At 55.3% G+C, this 13,870-nt stretch overlaps 4 protein-coding genes across 4 annotated transcripts; 2 read left to right on the top strand and 2 right to left on the bottom strand.

The window, feature by feature from the left end:
- Window positions 1–9: 9 nt before the first annotated feature.
- Window positions 10–1,815, top strand: HER10_EVM0001461 (WD repeat domain-containing protein; the record flags this gene model as incomplete). The annotated part of the gene is made up of 1 exon (XM_035471206.1): window positions 10–1,815. One exon carries the CDS (start codon window positions 10–12, stop codon window positions 1,813–1,815), a length of 1,806 nt encoding a protein of 601 aa, XP_035332159.1.
- A 185-nt stretch (window positions 1,816–2,000) lies between these two features.
- Window positions 2,001–6,793, bottom strand: HER10_EVM0011568 (sentrin-specific protease). Its single transcript, XM_035480996.1, has 5 exons — window positions 6,321–6,793; window positions 6,197–6,256; window positions 6,100–6,136; window positions 4,920–6,049; window positions 2,001–4,867 (listed from the first exon to the last, which is right to left on the bottom strand). The coding sequence occupies exons 1-5, from the start codon at window positions 6,572–6,574 to the stop codon at window positions 2,200–2,202; spliced, it is 4,149 nt and encodes a 1,382-aa protein (XP_035333395.1). The 5' UTR covers window positions 6,575–6,793; the 3' UTR covers window positions 2,001–2,199.
- Window positions 6,794–7,718: 925 nt separating this feature from the next.
- HER10_EVM0000832 (signal peptidase subunit) lies at window positions 7,719–8,693 on the top strand (the record flags this gene model as incomplete). Its single annotated transcript, XM_035470599.1, has 2 exons — window positions 7,719–8,399; window positions 8,462–8,693. The coding sequence occupies exons 1-2, from the start codon at window positions 7,954–7,956 to the stop codon at window positions 8,691–8,693; spliced, it is 678 nt and encodes a 225-aa protein (XP_035332087.1). The 5' UTR covers window positions 7,719–7,953.
- A 17-nt stretch (window positions 8,694–8,710) lies between these two features.
- Window positions 8,711–13,841, bottom strand: HER10_EVM0005813 (XRN 5'-3' exonuclease). The gene is made up of 4 exons (XM_035475417.1): window positions 13,421–13,841; window positions 13,270–13,363; window positions 11,625–13,218; window positions 8,711–11,574 (listed from the first exon to the last, which is right to left on the bottom strand). The coding sequence occupies exons 1-4, from the start codon at window positions 13,423–13,425 to the stop codon at window positions 9,056–9,058; spliced, it is 4,212 nt and encodes a 1,403-aa protein (XP_035332681.1). The 5' UTR covers window positions 13,426–13,841; the 3' UTR covers window positions 8,711–9,055.
- Between the last annotated feature and the right edge of the window lie 29 nt (window positions 13,842–13,870).

Genomic DNA, 13,870 nt, shown 5'->3' on the forward strand with positions numbered 1-13,870 from the left:
CCGCCCACAATGTCGTCTTTCTTCACGATACCCGGCGCCAACAAGAAACGCAAGCGAACAGACGGCCCCGCAGCCCCCAAGAAGCGAATTGCCGCTTCAAAGACGTCTAACAGAGCCCCTCCGAAATCTGCTGCACTGGCCAAAGGCGGCAGCAAAGGCAAGAAGCCGGCAGCGTCAGCACCAGCCTCCAAGAAGCGAAATGAGCGCGACGACGACGACGAATCGATCTCGGGCAGCGACTCTGACCTCGAGAGCATAGTTTCCGCCCACGAGGAGAGCGACAATGGCTCCTCTTCCGACGACGAAGACAACGCGGGCGAGACGGCCGCCGAGCGCCGGTTGAGACTCGCCGAACGGTACCTCGAGAACGTCAAGCAGCAGGTGGACGAGGTGGGGTTCGACGCCGCCGACATTGATCGCGACCTGATCAACGAGAGGTTACAAGAGGACGTGGCCGAGTCCAAGGGAAAAGTCTACCGCACCCTCGTCGACGAGCTCGCCTTTGACCGGGCGACCTCGTCCTTCTTCCGCAACAACACCGAGACCTTCACCTCCGTCGCCGTCAACGCGCCCTACGCCTACACCACCACCAAGGACATGTACCTGCACAAGTGGAGGATACAAGACCTGCCCCAGCACCAGTTCCCGCAGACGACCAAGAAGAAGCCCAAGAAGCCGCCAGCGCCGCCGCGCAAGAGACCCGAGCTCGAGAACTGGCTGAGGGGCAACCTGGCTCAGGCCCAGAAGAAGTCGTACCAGCGCCACGTCGAAAAGATACTCTGCGTCGCGGCGTCGCCCGACGGCAAATACGTCGTCACGGGCGGCCAGGACCGCAGGCTCATTATCTACGACGCCGAGACCCTCAAGCCCCTCCGCGTCTTCACCCACCACCGCGACGCCGTCACCGGCCTCGCATTCCGCCGCGGCACAAACCAGCTGTACTCGTGTTCAAAAGACCGCACGGTTAAGGTCTGGAGCCTGGACGAGCTCGCCTACATTGAGACGCTATTCGGCCACCAGGACGAGATTGTCGACATTGACGCCCTCGCCCAGGAGCGCTGCGTGAGCGTAGGCGCCCGCGACAGGACAGCACGCCTGTGGAAGGTCGCAGAGGAGACGCAGCTCGTCTTCCGCGGCGGCGCGGTGGACAAAAAGTCCCGCCCAGACGTCGATCCGCGCTCCCTCCCGCACGAGGGCAGCATGGACCGCGTGGCCATGATCGACGACGAGCTCTTCGTCACCGGCAGCGACAACGGCTCCCTGGCCCTCTGGAGCGTCACGAAAAAGAAGCCCCTCCACATCTTCCCCATGGCCCACGGCCTGGAACAGCCCCTCCGACCGGACGAGGTCTCGGCCGACCACAACCCAGATCCCAGCATCGTGCCGCCGCCGCAACCGCGGTGGATCACGGCGCTCAAGTCGATCCCGTACTCGGACGTCATCCTCAGCGGCAGCTGGGACGGCTGCATACGGGTATGGCGTCTAAGCGAGGACAAGAGGAAGCTCGAGGAGGCGGGGATCCTCACATCAGAAGCCGAGCAGCAGGCCTCAAAGGCCGCCAAGGGCAAGTCAGAAGGTGCCGCTGGCGGCTTGAAGGGCGTGATCAACGACATTGCCATCTTTGAACGCGGAGAGCGCGGGCAGGACGGCATCTGTGTCGTAGCAGCAGTAGGCAAAGAGCATAGGCTGGGCAGGTGGCAGATGCGCAAGGGCACCGCCAAGAACGGAGGATACGTGTTTGAGGTGCCAAAGGTGTTGAAAAAGCCGGAAGTCAACGGTAACCATAATGATGCATCGGATTCGGGAAGCGAGTAAAGAAAAGCATATAGAGATGTTCCCTTTAGGAGAGGGGCGTTTGGGGAAAAAAGCACTTACTTATAGAGGATCTTGTACCACAATGTACGAACTACGAGATGAGCCTCTACTCTCTGTCAAAGCGACGTAAAAAATTGCAGCCACTCTTCGAGAAAAAATTGTCTTATCTCTTTGATGTGCTTGGGACGCCATGCAACGTTCTATGGGTATGGGGGTATAGCTACGCCATTACACACTATTTGGACAAACGCCTTCGCGCCAACCAGTCCAGGAAAACGAACGCTGTATCTCTCCTCTGCCAACCTCCACGACAGGTCCAACCGCCTCATTGTCTCCGCCTCTCCTCAATCGTCACTTAACGGGGTATCATGATTCGGTTCCTGATCAGTTCACGGTAAGATCCACCGTCTCAGAGCCGTTCGCAGGCCCCTGGATTTTGTTGAATGAGCTCTCGGCGTCCCGCTCGATGCTCGGTATCGCCCTATTCCTTGCTCGCTGGTCTTGCGGAGAGGGCTGCTTCCTCTTTTTAGCAGACCGAGGCGGCGACTTGACCTCAAAGTAAGAACTCTTCTGCGTGATAGTGTTTGTCAACGTCCGAGGCGACGTCTTTGGAGCTTCCGCGTCTTCGATAATGATGCTCTCTTGCATTCTAGCATCCCTTCCGGATGTGAGGCTCTGCCCTGGCATCGACTCGCCGGAAGATTGCAATTCGCCGAGCAGTTGTTGACTCGGCGAGTCACCCTTCTGAGGTTGGGACTCAGGCTTTTCATCCTTGCGAGCGGCCTTGGGCGGTGGAGAAGACAGGTCGCGTAGTATTTCCTCACTGACACTGAGTTTCCTCTTAGAACCCCGGATAGCTGCGTTTCTTTGCTCGGCAGACTGGGCTGGTGAAGACGCAAGTGGCTGTAACATCTTGTGACTGTTGCCCGGTTTCTTCTTTGAACTTCGAGAACCTGGTGACACTTGATCGGAAGGCTGGGCCGGCGTCGATTCCAGTGCGGGAAGCATTTGGTTCTCGTCCACCTCGACCGGCTTGGTTCTTGAAAAACGAGGACTGGTTCTGAGCCGACCTCCAGTTGAGTTGCCACTGCGCGATGCCTCCCGAATCGGCGTCGCTGGCGGCTCGAAACTGTCCACGAGAGTTCGCATCACGTCGCATTGCTCGTTGGTCGGAAGAATGGTGTTGCCAGGTAATACAGAGCGCGCGACTGCCGGGCCAGGTTCACAAGCTTCGATATGCTGTGCATCGGGCTCGACCCGCGGCGTGTTCTCCATCCTCGGGCCTTCCTCGAAACCAACGGGTTGAGCAATGTCCGAGACTTCTTCGATCCCAGTAGTGATAGGTTTACCCAGGTTCGAAGAATCGGGTTCTCCAGAGAGAGAGGTTGCGGCGCCTCCCTCGATTTTCGCCGGCGGGCTGATGCGGTTGTTGGGAGGCAGACCTATTGGCGGAGACCCTTTGACAGTGGATGACGGATTCTTTGGCACGTCAGCCGCTGGCTGAGGAGTTCTCGGGGGCGCAAGCTCGCTCTCTTGACGCTCTTCCGACAGCTTGCCGGGGGTAGGCTGTCCAGTAGACATGCGCTTAGCTTTCCTCTCTGCCGCCAAGGTGGCATTCTGTAGTTTCCTCTGTTCGATAATGATGGTGCGGAGTTCGCTTCGCATCGCGGGGGATGTGATGCCCCAATCTAGCCGCTCTTTACGAACTATTTTGGCGACCACGCCGTCGGGGTCCTTCAGGAACTCACGCATGTAGCCCAGGAGAAATGCGCCGCAACTTGCGTGATCCTCTTGCTCAGGGATTTTCTTTGCCGTCAATCCAAAGGTACCAGGTGGTTCGATTTCCATGTTGCGCTTATCTTTGGCTTCTTGGACGAGGTAGGCCTTCAGGTTGCCGCAAGTAGGGGAGTGCCCGACGCCTAGAGAGTCAAGAGTGATGACTCTGGCTTCTTTGGGATCCTGCTTCCGAAAAGCGATTCCCGTGCTTTTGCGTACTTGACGTTGCTTCGTAGACGGTCCCTTGTCTTTCTTTCCGGGCCTTGGCTCTTCCTTCTTCTCTTCTTTCCCAGGTTGGCTCTCTTCCAGACTCATCAGTTCGACTTGCTCGCCAACAGTAGAAACTATGCCTTCCTCCGACGAGAGTCCTACGGGCTTCTCTTCTGGGGTTTCCTTCAATTCCTCTTTGAGCTCATCCAGAGATTTGCCATCTTTGACTTCGGGTTCACCGTCATCTGTCTTGAGCAGCTTGGATGGATGGCAGATGATTGCCAGATACCAGTGAGCACTTTCATTGACGGGCACCACGATGTAGTCATAGGCGAAAAGGTCGACCTTTGCAGTCCAGGATTTGACGCCTTCGTAGTTGATCCCCCGGCCCGCCTTGGTGTCAGTCAGTTTGGGATAGAAGTAAGTGTTCATAATGTAGATACGGTCGGATAGTTTTTGGTTCTCCTTTTCCAGGTGAACTTGAAGATGCCGCAGGTAGAAACCAATGAGATTGTCGTTCAGGTATTCTCCTTCTTCCAGGCGCGAAATATCATCACGGTAGACTGACGCTCTGTTCTTTCCCGTAGCTGGGAAAATAAGCGGCTTCTCGTTCCATATCTTGTCCCAATCAGGGTTTTGCTGTATCCACGAGACGGGGCTTGGGGATTTGCGTTTGGGCATGCCAAGAGGAGATTCCTGGACTCGTCTGGCGGTGCTCCTTGCTTCCCTGGGCGATTCCTTGGCCTGTCGAGACTCAGTCCCGGTGTCATGGCTGATGGGAGCGAAGTAGGAAGACGTTGTAGTGTCGGGTTTTGAAGAACGTGACGGCGTAATCTCGGGCTTCGACGAACGCGATGAGTCTTCGGCCTTCATACTACCGCGAAGTGGTGGATTGCTTGGAGGACTGGTTTTCGACTGAGTCCACGGTACTGATATCGTATCGGATTTGGCCTTGATCGCCTCTTTGTGTTCCAGGAGCTTGATATCATCCGGCAGAGAGTCTTTTTTGTCCTCCCACTTCTCCGCAATCGCTTTTTGCTTTTCATAGATCTTCTGGAGATACTCGCTAGCTTTTTGTTAGCACTTTGAGATTGAGAGCGACCCGCCGGAATACATACCTGTCCTTGGGGGAACAGTCGACCTTCTGTGTAACGAAGGCTTTTACCCTGGCTTCAGCCCAGTCCCCAAGGCGGTGGGCATCTCCTGGTCCAGCAAAGCCGAGCACCAGTAAGCCTCCTACGTTTGAAAAAGAAGATCTCCAAATTACCGCGAACGGGGTGCCCGTGATGCTGTAAAATATTTTAGTACAGAACATCAACTTGACATCCAGCCACCCTCTCTCCGAAAAAGGCTTGCCTGCCTGATCGAAAGCGATGAGGCTCCTGAAGTGCTCGTCCAGCTTCAGGAGAACACATTCCTCTGGCTTCTTGGCCTCGAAGGTGTCCTTCCCTGACACGGCACGAACAACTTTGAGGGTAAAGTCCTGGAAAATGCCCCGCTGCGATATGACTGGCTGCGATTTAACCGGTTGTGACTTTTCGAATTTCACCGTGGCCATGTCTCCTCGCTTCCGTTTTGTGTTGGCGGCGTCTGGTGACTTTCCATCATCATCCGAGATGTCGTCTCCCGCTCGACGACTACGCCCGGTCTGGAAAGCGAGTTCGTCGTCCTCCGAAACCTCTTGTATATCATCTTGACCGCGTCTCGGGGGTTGACGGAAAGCCTTTTTTCTGGGGGCTTCTGTCGAATCTCCACGAGCCCGCCTATTCTGTGTTGGCTGGTCTTGGACGATCTCATCCTCGCCATCCCAGTCATAGCCCTCGGGCTTCTTTGAGTCTCTGACTCGCAGTCCTCGGGGACGAGGGCGATTGCCAGATCTCCTACCGCCCCTACTGGAACCGCTGTGCGCTTTTTCCACGTTTCTGAATTCGCTTCCGCTCGCAGTCGAGTTTACCGAGTGTGTGCTGCGGTTGCTAGCCGCATCCCCGTCCACCGACCGCTGCGAATGCGTCAAGTCGACCAATGCGGGCATTTGCGGTGAGAGCGACGAGGATGCCACAGGCGGAGCGAACGTCTGTGTTGTAAGGGTGGCGTGTACTGGGACATCTCTTGGTGTAGTCTCGGGTTGTACCTTTTGACGTTTGGCTACTCTCGGGGGTTCGGCGATTGATCGCTTGCTGGAGTCTTTGCTGAGATTATTGAAAGCAGGAGGCTTGCCGCCAGTCAACGCCAGTCTGGTTCTTGAATTCTGTGCCATCGTCAGTCCCGACTGCTAGTCTGCTTGTAGGGCAGACTCACCATTGGATCCGGAACGGGAACTCCGTCTTTCGAGGTCCTGCAAGAGTGATTGTCAGCAGTCTCTCTTTGCTGCTGTATGTTTCGGATCGAGGCATACCCGTAAGTGGGAAACGAGTGACAGGCACTGTCGTAGAATCGTTGTAGAAGCTCCTCGGGCCTGGTATCCAAACCCCATGTTAGTTCGAATCTTGGTACAAAGTGTGCTTTGCGTAGCGGCTTACGTTTGCCGTTTCTTCTTCATGGAAATGTTCCGGCTGGAACAGACATGTGTGACCTGCGAGCCGGCCTGCTTGCCTCTTTCCTCAGTCTCAATCGCCCCTTCTGCCGCATGCGCAGTCTTCTCCAGAGCTCCGTCCTCGCTGCGTTCTGCGGTGGGCCTTAGTCGTGGGGTATGGGCTCGAGGCGTATCGGTCGGTCGAAGAGGGCGCAGGAAAGTCGGACAAAGACAGAGATGCGCCCGTTTGTGACGTTTCATCGCAGGGAGATCTCGCGACTCTAGAATATGAATGTGAAGGAGGGATCACACGCTCCTGCTTCGGTCGTGAAAGTGCGGTTAGCAGTGGGGTCCAGAGGCAGAGGCTGGCCCTGCATCCACGGGGTTCACCTCAAAATTTCGGTGGCACCGAGGGGACGCTGGAGACCAGAAAAAAGGTGCAGTGGTACCCGCTGACACGCGCTGGAACTAAGCGGATTTGCAACCCGGAAGTCTCATCGTGGCCTGGGGCCTGTGCTGTGCGCGACGTGGGCAGCTCTGACGGGATCCACTCCATTAAACCCAGCGCGCCGGAGCGCGACTTCCGCCAGGAGGCACTTGCCTTCTCGAATGGAAGCGTTCCCCCACCATCCCCGCCGCTTAAGCCGAGAAGAAACGAAAGGAGCGTGGCCACGGGTCTACACCAATAAGATAGGTGCCCTGAGAGGGACAATGACATACCTGATTCTCACCTCCAAGTCGGATGTCTGGTTTTCTCTTGGGTGCCATGTTGCATCGCTGTACGTCGAGGTATCGAGAAAAGGACGAGAAGAAAAGAAGGCTGGGGACTACGTGGTGAGAGGGGAGGAAGCATAAGAAGCAGAGTTCGGAATTGAGCCAGTTGCAATGGATTAAATGCGGAAGCTTCTGCTCTTGGCCCAGCCTGACTTAGTTGCAAGAGAGCACTGCAAGTGGTGATGTTAGAAGAGAAGAGGAACTACCACGTTGACAAGGTGAGGCACTTCAGATGTGCAAAGCGGGACATGGATACGTACATGGAAGGAGATAACCAGAGCAAAGTACCGTGTCTCTTTCCTCCCATCCTCTGCCATTACAGCGACCTACTACGGAGTACATGGTGACCATGAAGACTGGAATCAGGGAAGTCTAGCTGCATACTCTACATGTGGTATAAAGGTGAACGCAGATGGACAAGGATCCGATGAAGAGCATCCGCTGCTTCAAGAAACCCGAGGTGGAATGCATCTTAATGCCATTCACCTCTCATGCTGGGCCCGTAAAGTACCCACCGGCAAGAGCCGTTTACGGCCCCACAGACCACACCACCGGTTCGGTAGGTTCCTTAGCTCCAGCTGGGGACGACGTACCCAGGTACCTCTAAGGGGACCTCCCGTCACAAGCTGGAGCTCCAACCAATGGCGCGCTAAAGCCACATCTCCAGGTCCGCAAGGCTGAAGCTTGTTCCCCCAAACGTGGCCTCCCACGTCGCATCTGATCGCGAACAAAAGCTTCAGTTCCCTTTTTTCTTCCTACTTTCCCTTCATGCAATCCAGCTGCTGACAAGCGCCTTATTCTTTCTTTTCGACCAGACAACAGGTAGCCCACCTCACGCCCCAACAGGGTGGCCAGGTCTCGTCAAAATGTACAACACCCTAACCCGCGCCCAAAACACCTTTGGCTTCTTCACGACGGTAGCCTTCTTCGTCGCCGCCTTCATCGCCGCCTCCGACCTCATCACCCCGCGCGCACCTTCCGTAGGCTCCCTAAAGACCACAAATGTCCAGGTCGTGAAGGGACGCCCCCACTACTACTCCTCCAAGAAGGAGGAGTACGCCATCATCAAGTTCTCCCTCGACGCCGACCTCTCGGAGCTCTTCACCTGGAACACCAAGCAGGTCTTCGTCTACGTCACGGCAGAATGGCCCGATAGCTCAAAGAAGTCCGCCGGCACAAACGCCACAAATCAGGCCGTCATCTGGGACCAGATCATCACCGCTCCCAGCTCCGACCACCTCGCCAATATCGGCCCCGCCGCCATGCGCAAGCTGAGGAAGAGCGCCGAGGGCAAGAGCATCGACCCCAACCGGTAAGACTTTGGACCTCAAGTTTCATAGCAGGCCGTATCAGAATGCTGACCAAATTTCGCAGCGGCAAACTCCACATCAAGAACCAGAAGCCAAAGTACCAAATCACGCATCCCTCGAGCAAGATCGCGGAAGCCGACAAGGTCGTCCTGAAGCTGCACTACAACGTTCAACCGTGGGTGGGCATCTTGACGTGGAATCAGAACATTGATATTGGCGGCTGGAAGGCACTCAAGGGTGGTGTTAGCAAGGTCTTCAAGCTTCCTGCTCTCAAGGTCAAGGAGAAGAAGCCTTGAACGTAGATTGAACTTTTGCGTGATTGAATACAATTTCGAGCTGGAAATGCCATGTTAAACTGTCTTGTCACATACGGCGGTTTCCTTCTCATGTGATGGCGCAGCTTGATGCATTGATTTCCAGATTCTATCTACGACGGCTGACCGTCTGGACTATTCTAGACTAACCATCTCCCAAATCGGACATTGGCCAATATAGACAAAGACCCGTCGCCATGCACCCCCAAGCCCAATGTAAATGCCATTTCTATACTCCATAGACTTTTGGAAACCATTGCCATCTATCAGAAACCAAATCGCTTCTTCAAGGGGTATCTGCTGAACCAAGAAAGACCATAGAAATGTAAGCACACGATGTATCTTTAGGATTGGGCGGCGTCGGGAGTCGCTCCATTAGTCTGCCCGTTTGCAGCACCGCGGCCACGGGCTCCTCCTCGGCCGCGTCCACCGCGTCCACCGCGTCCTCGGCCTCTGCCACGAGCGTCGAGGTTGGCTGGGGGCGGCACGTTGCCGTACATGGGCTGCTGGGCCGGCTGTTCGTGGAGACCGGAGTAGCCAGGGTTCTGGATGGGGCCTCCGCGGCCGCGTCCTCTGCCTCGGAAACCTCCGCCGCGCTGGCCTTGACCGTTGGCTTCGTGGTTCTCCTCCCCGCCGTGTTGACCGTTGGGATGAGGTCTGTACACAAGGGTGCTGTGGAGCAAGTTGGGGCCGCCTCCACGACCACGGCCGCGGCCAGGCTGGCCCTGGCCGCCGTTGGCACCACCACGCCAAGCGCCACGGTCCGGGGCAGGCGCATCCCTGTACTGAGGAACGCCCGTGGCGGCAGTGGTAAGCGAGGCAGGGGCCGGGGCAGGCTTACGCTGCATTCCAGCCTTTGAGCCGGAGACAACCTGCTTGAAGGTGGTGTTGAGCACCGAGGAGGAAGCGACTGTCATACCGCGGAAAGGCGGGGCTCTTTCACCCAAAGTCGTGCCACTCATGAAGGTCAAGTCCCAGACAACATCCAAGAGCAGGTTGTTGGCAGTGCGGCTGAGGCCGACAACAGTTCCACGGCTGCCGAGAGGCACCTTACCAGAAGAAGACAGGAAGCTAACACGATCGCCAAGGGCGAACTTCTGGCCGCTCAAGAACAGCTCAGCATCACTAGGCTTCATGATAGCCGAGCGAGGAACACCCTTCATGTTCTTGACCTCGACCTCGTGAGATTGGGTAAAGGCCTGCGCACCGGCCTCGGCAAGCTTCATGACCACAACCGAGTCGAGCTGCTCGGCCTCCAAGGGCACTCTCTCAAAGTTGCGGGTCTGCGCCTCCTTGAGCCAAGCTCCGATTTCCTTCACTCGCTGAGATCCCACCTTGGGATCCTTCCAGAGGTCGGTGTCGCTCACGTCACTAGCCTGAGGGTTCTGCTGAATCGCGGCGAAGAAATCAGGGAAGGCAGCAATGTACCTGGCCAAAAGCTCGATGGCGGCGTTGCTGAACTCCCATCCAGACTCTGACTTTTGCGAGTAGCCAAGCACCTTCTGCTTCTTCGCATCAAACTTTAGGTTGAGACCGAGGTTGACACGGAGACCACCAACGGTGTTAACTTGGTAGGAAGACAGGATCTTGCTCAGAATCAAAGGGTGGAGGCCGAGCATCTTTGCGACGGCGTATGAGGGAGTGTATCGGTTCTGGCGCTTCATTTCTTGGATGATGGGCTTAGCGAACTCGGGTTCCTTGTTCTTGAGGACGAGAACTCGGATGTTGGCCTTGTTGTTGGCGTGGCCGGTGACCTCGAGAGCCCGTCCATAGTTATACTCGCCCAGGAAGAAAGCCTGGGTACCGACGGGGTACTCCTCCTCAATAGGGACAGCAGCCTTCTCGATGAAGCGCTGGTCCTCGTTGACGACTTCGTCAACAATGGTCTGAGAAGCATAGACGCTTCTCATGCTGGGGTTCAAGTCGTATTCCTTGATCAAGGCACCCTCCTCGGTCTTGATCAGTCCCTTGAGCATATGGACATGCACCAGAGACTCAACATCGCCAATGACGATGCCCAGGCGCTTGGAGTGCCAGTCCTCAATGTAGCGGGACTCCTTGGCGAAGAAGTGCATTTCTTTGGGACCAAGATGCGTCTGGACGACTGAGCCGTTTTGGTCGAGCTCGTAGTCGAACAGCTCGTCGGTGACCTTGACGACCTTGGCCTCCTGCAAGAAGGGGTATCCGACGAAGCATCGTTTGCCTAGCTTTCCTGCAGCCACCTGCGCTCTCGTCCTAACCTCCGACTCGGTCAGAGTGACGATCTGACTGGGGTTTTTGCTGTCTGCCTGGAATACGTTGACACCAAAGCCCTCAATCAGCGACGCCGTGTAAGGCAGCGTGTGCAGTGTTGGGAATCCTGCCAGTGCCTCAATGTTGATTTTGGCACCATCGGTAAGGCCGTTGAGGAACTTGAGGCCCTCGGTGTTGGGGAGCTCAAAAATGTTCTCCACACAGTGGCAAGGGGTGATGTCGGGGAAAACGCCAACCAGAGAGGAAGGGTAGGTGATGTTGACATCGGGGTTGTAGGTGAACTTGAGAGCGACCCCGAAGCCGTTTCTGTCCTTCTGGTCCTTGCTGAGGAGCTTGTTCTTGGGCTCCATCGCACTGAGCAGACGCTTTTCGTCAATGAAGGGAATCTTCACAACAGCCTCCCACTCCATGCGCTTTCCGTTCATGTCGAGCTCAAAGTCTCTGGGGTAGAAATCGTAGATGGGCGAGTTTGGGTTGGTCATGAGATCCCAGTAGATATCCGGAACAATGGACTTGCTTCGGTCGGGCAAGACACCCATGAGCTGCTCGAATGGTCTGAAAGGCTGGCCCAACTTGAAATTGAGGTCAGCTCCAAGACCCTTGACAACATCTGTGGTCATTGTTAGCGAAATTCAACAATCAGTGTAAGATCTGACGTACCTGAGGTCAAAGGAGAGTAGTGGTACTGGTAGTACCAGGGCCACGAGGCGATTCCCTGGTAGTAGTAGTACAAGACCCATTGGAGACCTTGCACGTAGTTCTCACAAAGTTTTGTGAGCTCGGTTTCGTACTTCTCAGGCTCCCATTCGGGGAACTTCTGCAGGTAGTACTTGGTCTTCCAACCCTGGTACTTCTGCTCATAAAGTTCCTTGTACTGCTTCTGAGCATCCTCGCCAGTGACATCGACAACAGTGGCCTTGTCGTAGTTGCGCATAACTCGGTAGAGCGCAAGGGTGCCCTCCTCTTCCTCGTCGTTGATGTTTTCCGCACCCGCGGGGAACGACAAGAGGAGATGGCGATGGCCCTCATCATCCTCCTTGGTGTTCCACTCGATGTGGAGGGAATCTGCAAGATCTTGAACAAACTTGCGATCGGCAGCGTTCAAACCAGTTCCGAGATCCAGGGGTTCGGCTGAAGGCTTGTTAACATAGGGTCTGATCTGCTGCTTCCACAGATCTCTCTGAGAAGAGGTCAGAACAAGGCCCTTGCCCTTGGGCTTGCGGCTCTCGCCACCGTTGGACTCAGCAAGCTTCTTGGACTGATACCATTTCTCATCGCTGATATCGTCCTCGAACTGGTTGGTTTCATCCTTGGCAAGCTCATTCAACAAAATCTGAAGACGATCAAGCTTGATGACACCACCCTCGTTGATGTAGCCTTGTCCCTGCGGAAGCACAGACTTGTAGATGCGGAACATGGCCGCAAGAGCACCTTCGTTGATGTGAAGGCGGGGGAGGTTAGGAAGGAAATCGTTTCCGACAAAGAAAGCCATGAGGATGAAGTCATCGATGACTCGCTCCAAATCGAAGGGGAAACTCAGCCGTCCAGGCTCTTTGAGTTCCTGGAATTCCAACTCGAGATATTCTCGGACTATGCAAAGATGCAACAGATAGAAGTTCTGATGCTCCAGCTCCTTGCTCTTAGCCTTACTCGCGCGGCCAAAGGTGACTTCCTCTCGGAGAAGACAGAAATGGGGGTCGTGGCTAAGAAGACCCAGCATGATGAGATCGGCATCGAGACCGTACAAGCAGTGGCGCACATTAGGATCGTAGTCAGGTTGCGCCTTGGCGTTTCTGATGTATTCCATGATCTTGTGCTCGCCTTCACCAGGGGTCTCGTGGCCAGACAGGACAATCTCGCAGCCCTGCCAGTCGGCATCCTCGGACACCTTCTTGTTGACAAAGTACTTGAGCTGCTGCGTCAACTTGGCCATGAACTCAGTACCAGGCGTGATACAGTTGCTGTCGAAAGGAGGCTCCTTGGGCATCTCGACACCTTCGGCAATCGCCTTGTCACGGGCCTTTTCGTTGTCGAGGGCGGTTCGGAAACGTCTAGCACGCTGCTGGTTCATCTTGGCTCTCGGCGCAACACCGTCGATGGCCATGAAGAAAAGCTGCTTCGGCTTGATCTTTCCAAACAAGTGCTCAATGTAATTGAAGATGCGTATAAACATCTCCTCCTCGGTAAGACGGAATGTCGTATCTTCGCCCGAATCCTTGTGCGTGCAATTGTGGATGATACCGTTCATGTCGAGCTACCCAAAAGATTAGCTACTGTATTCCAAAACGTGGTAGGGGAGGCGAACATAAAGACAGTCGAACTCGGGAATGCGGTTTTCAGCAATAAGCTGAGAGATGGCTGGATAACGCTCCGAGAGCCATCTGAAGAATTTGGGAACACTGCGGGTGACGGGGTTAGCAAACTAGCCTAAGGATGGAAGTTGAAGCTCGACGAACCCCATGATGTGGTGATGGTGGCGCGCTTGAGCTAAGCGCAACTATTGGTCGAGTTCTGTAGCGAAGCAATGGATTCAACAGACAACAACAAGTCTGTATCGGTCCGTCTCGATGCGATGCAACGGGGCTGTTGGGATTTTGTATTTCTTCTAAACACGAAGGAGGTCCTGACACAGGAGGTCCAGGTGAGCCTGTCGCAAGCTGGTTGCGACGCGGAAAAAGAAAAGAGTAAATGAACAAGTGAAAGAATAATCAACAGTCGGCTATTCGAGTAGCCAGACTTGTCTTCGATTCTGCCAGGTGAACAGGGAACTCGGTCTGTCGAGCTGTGTGAAGGGGGGGAAGGGTTGAGAGGTCGTGAACGTGGAATCTTTGGTTGCGCAGATGAAGCTGGACAGATGGACTTGACGCCGGATGCTGGCTGATATGGGCGCAATCGATATTGGATGA

The sequence above is a fragment of the Colletotrichum scovillei genome, assembly GCF_011075155.1.
Source record: "Colletotrichum scovillei strain TJNH1 chromosome Unknown Contig00006, whole genome shotgun sequence".
Classification (NCBI taxonomy): domain Eukaryota; kingdom Fungi; phylum Ascomycota; class Sordariomycetes; order Glomerellales; family Glomerellaceae; genus Colletotrichum; species Colletotrichum scovillei.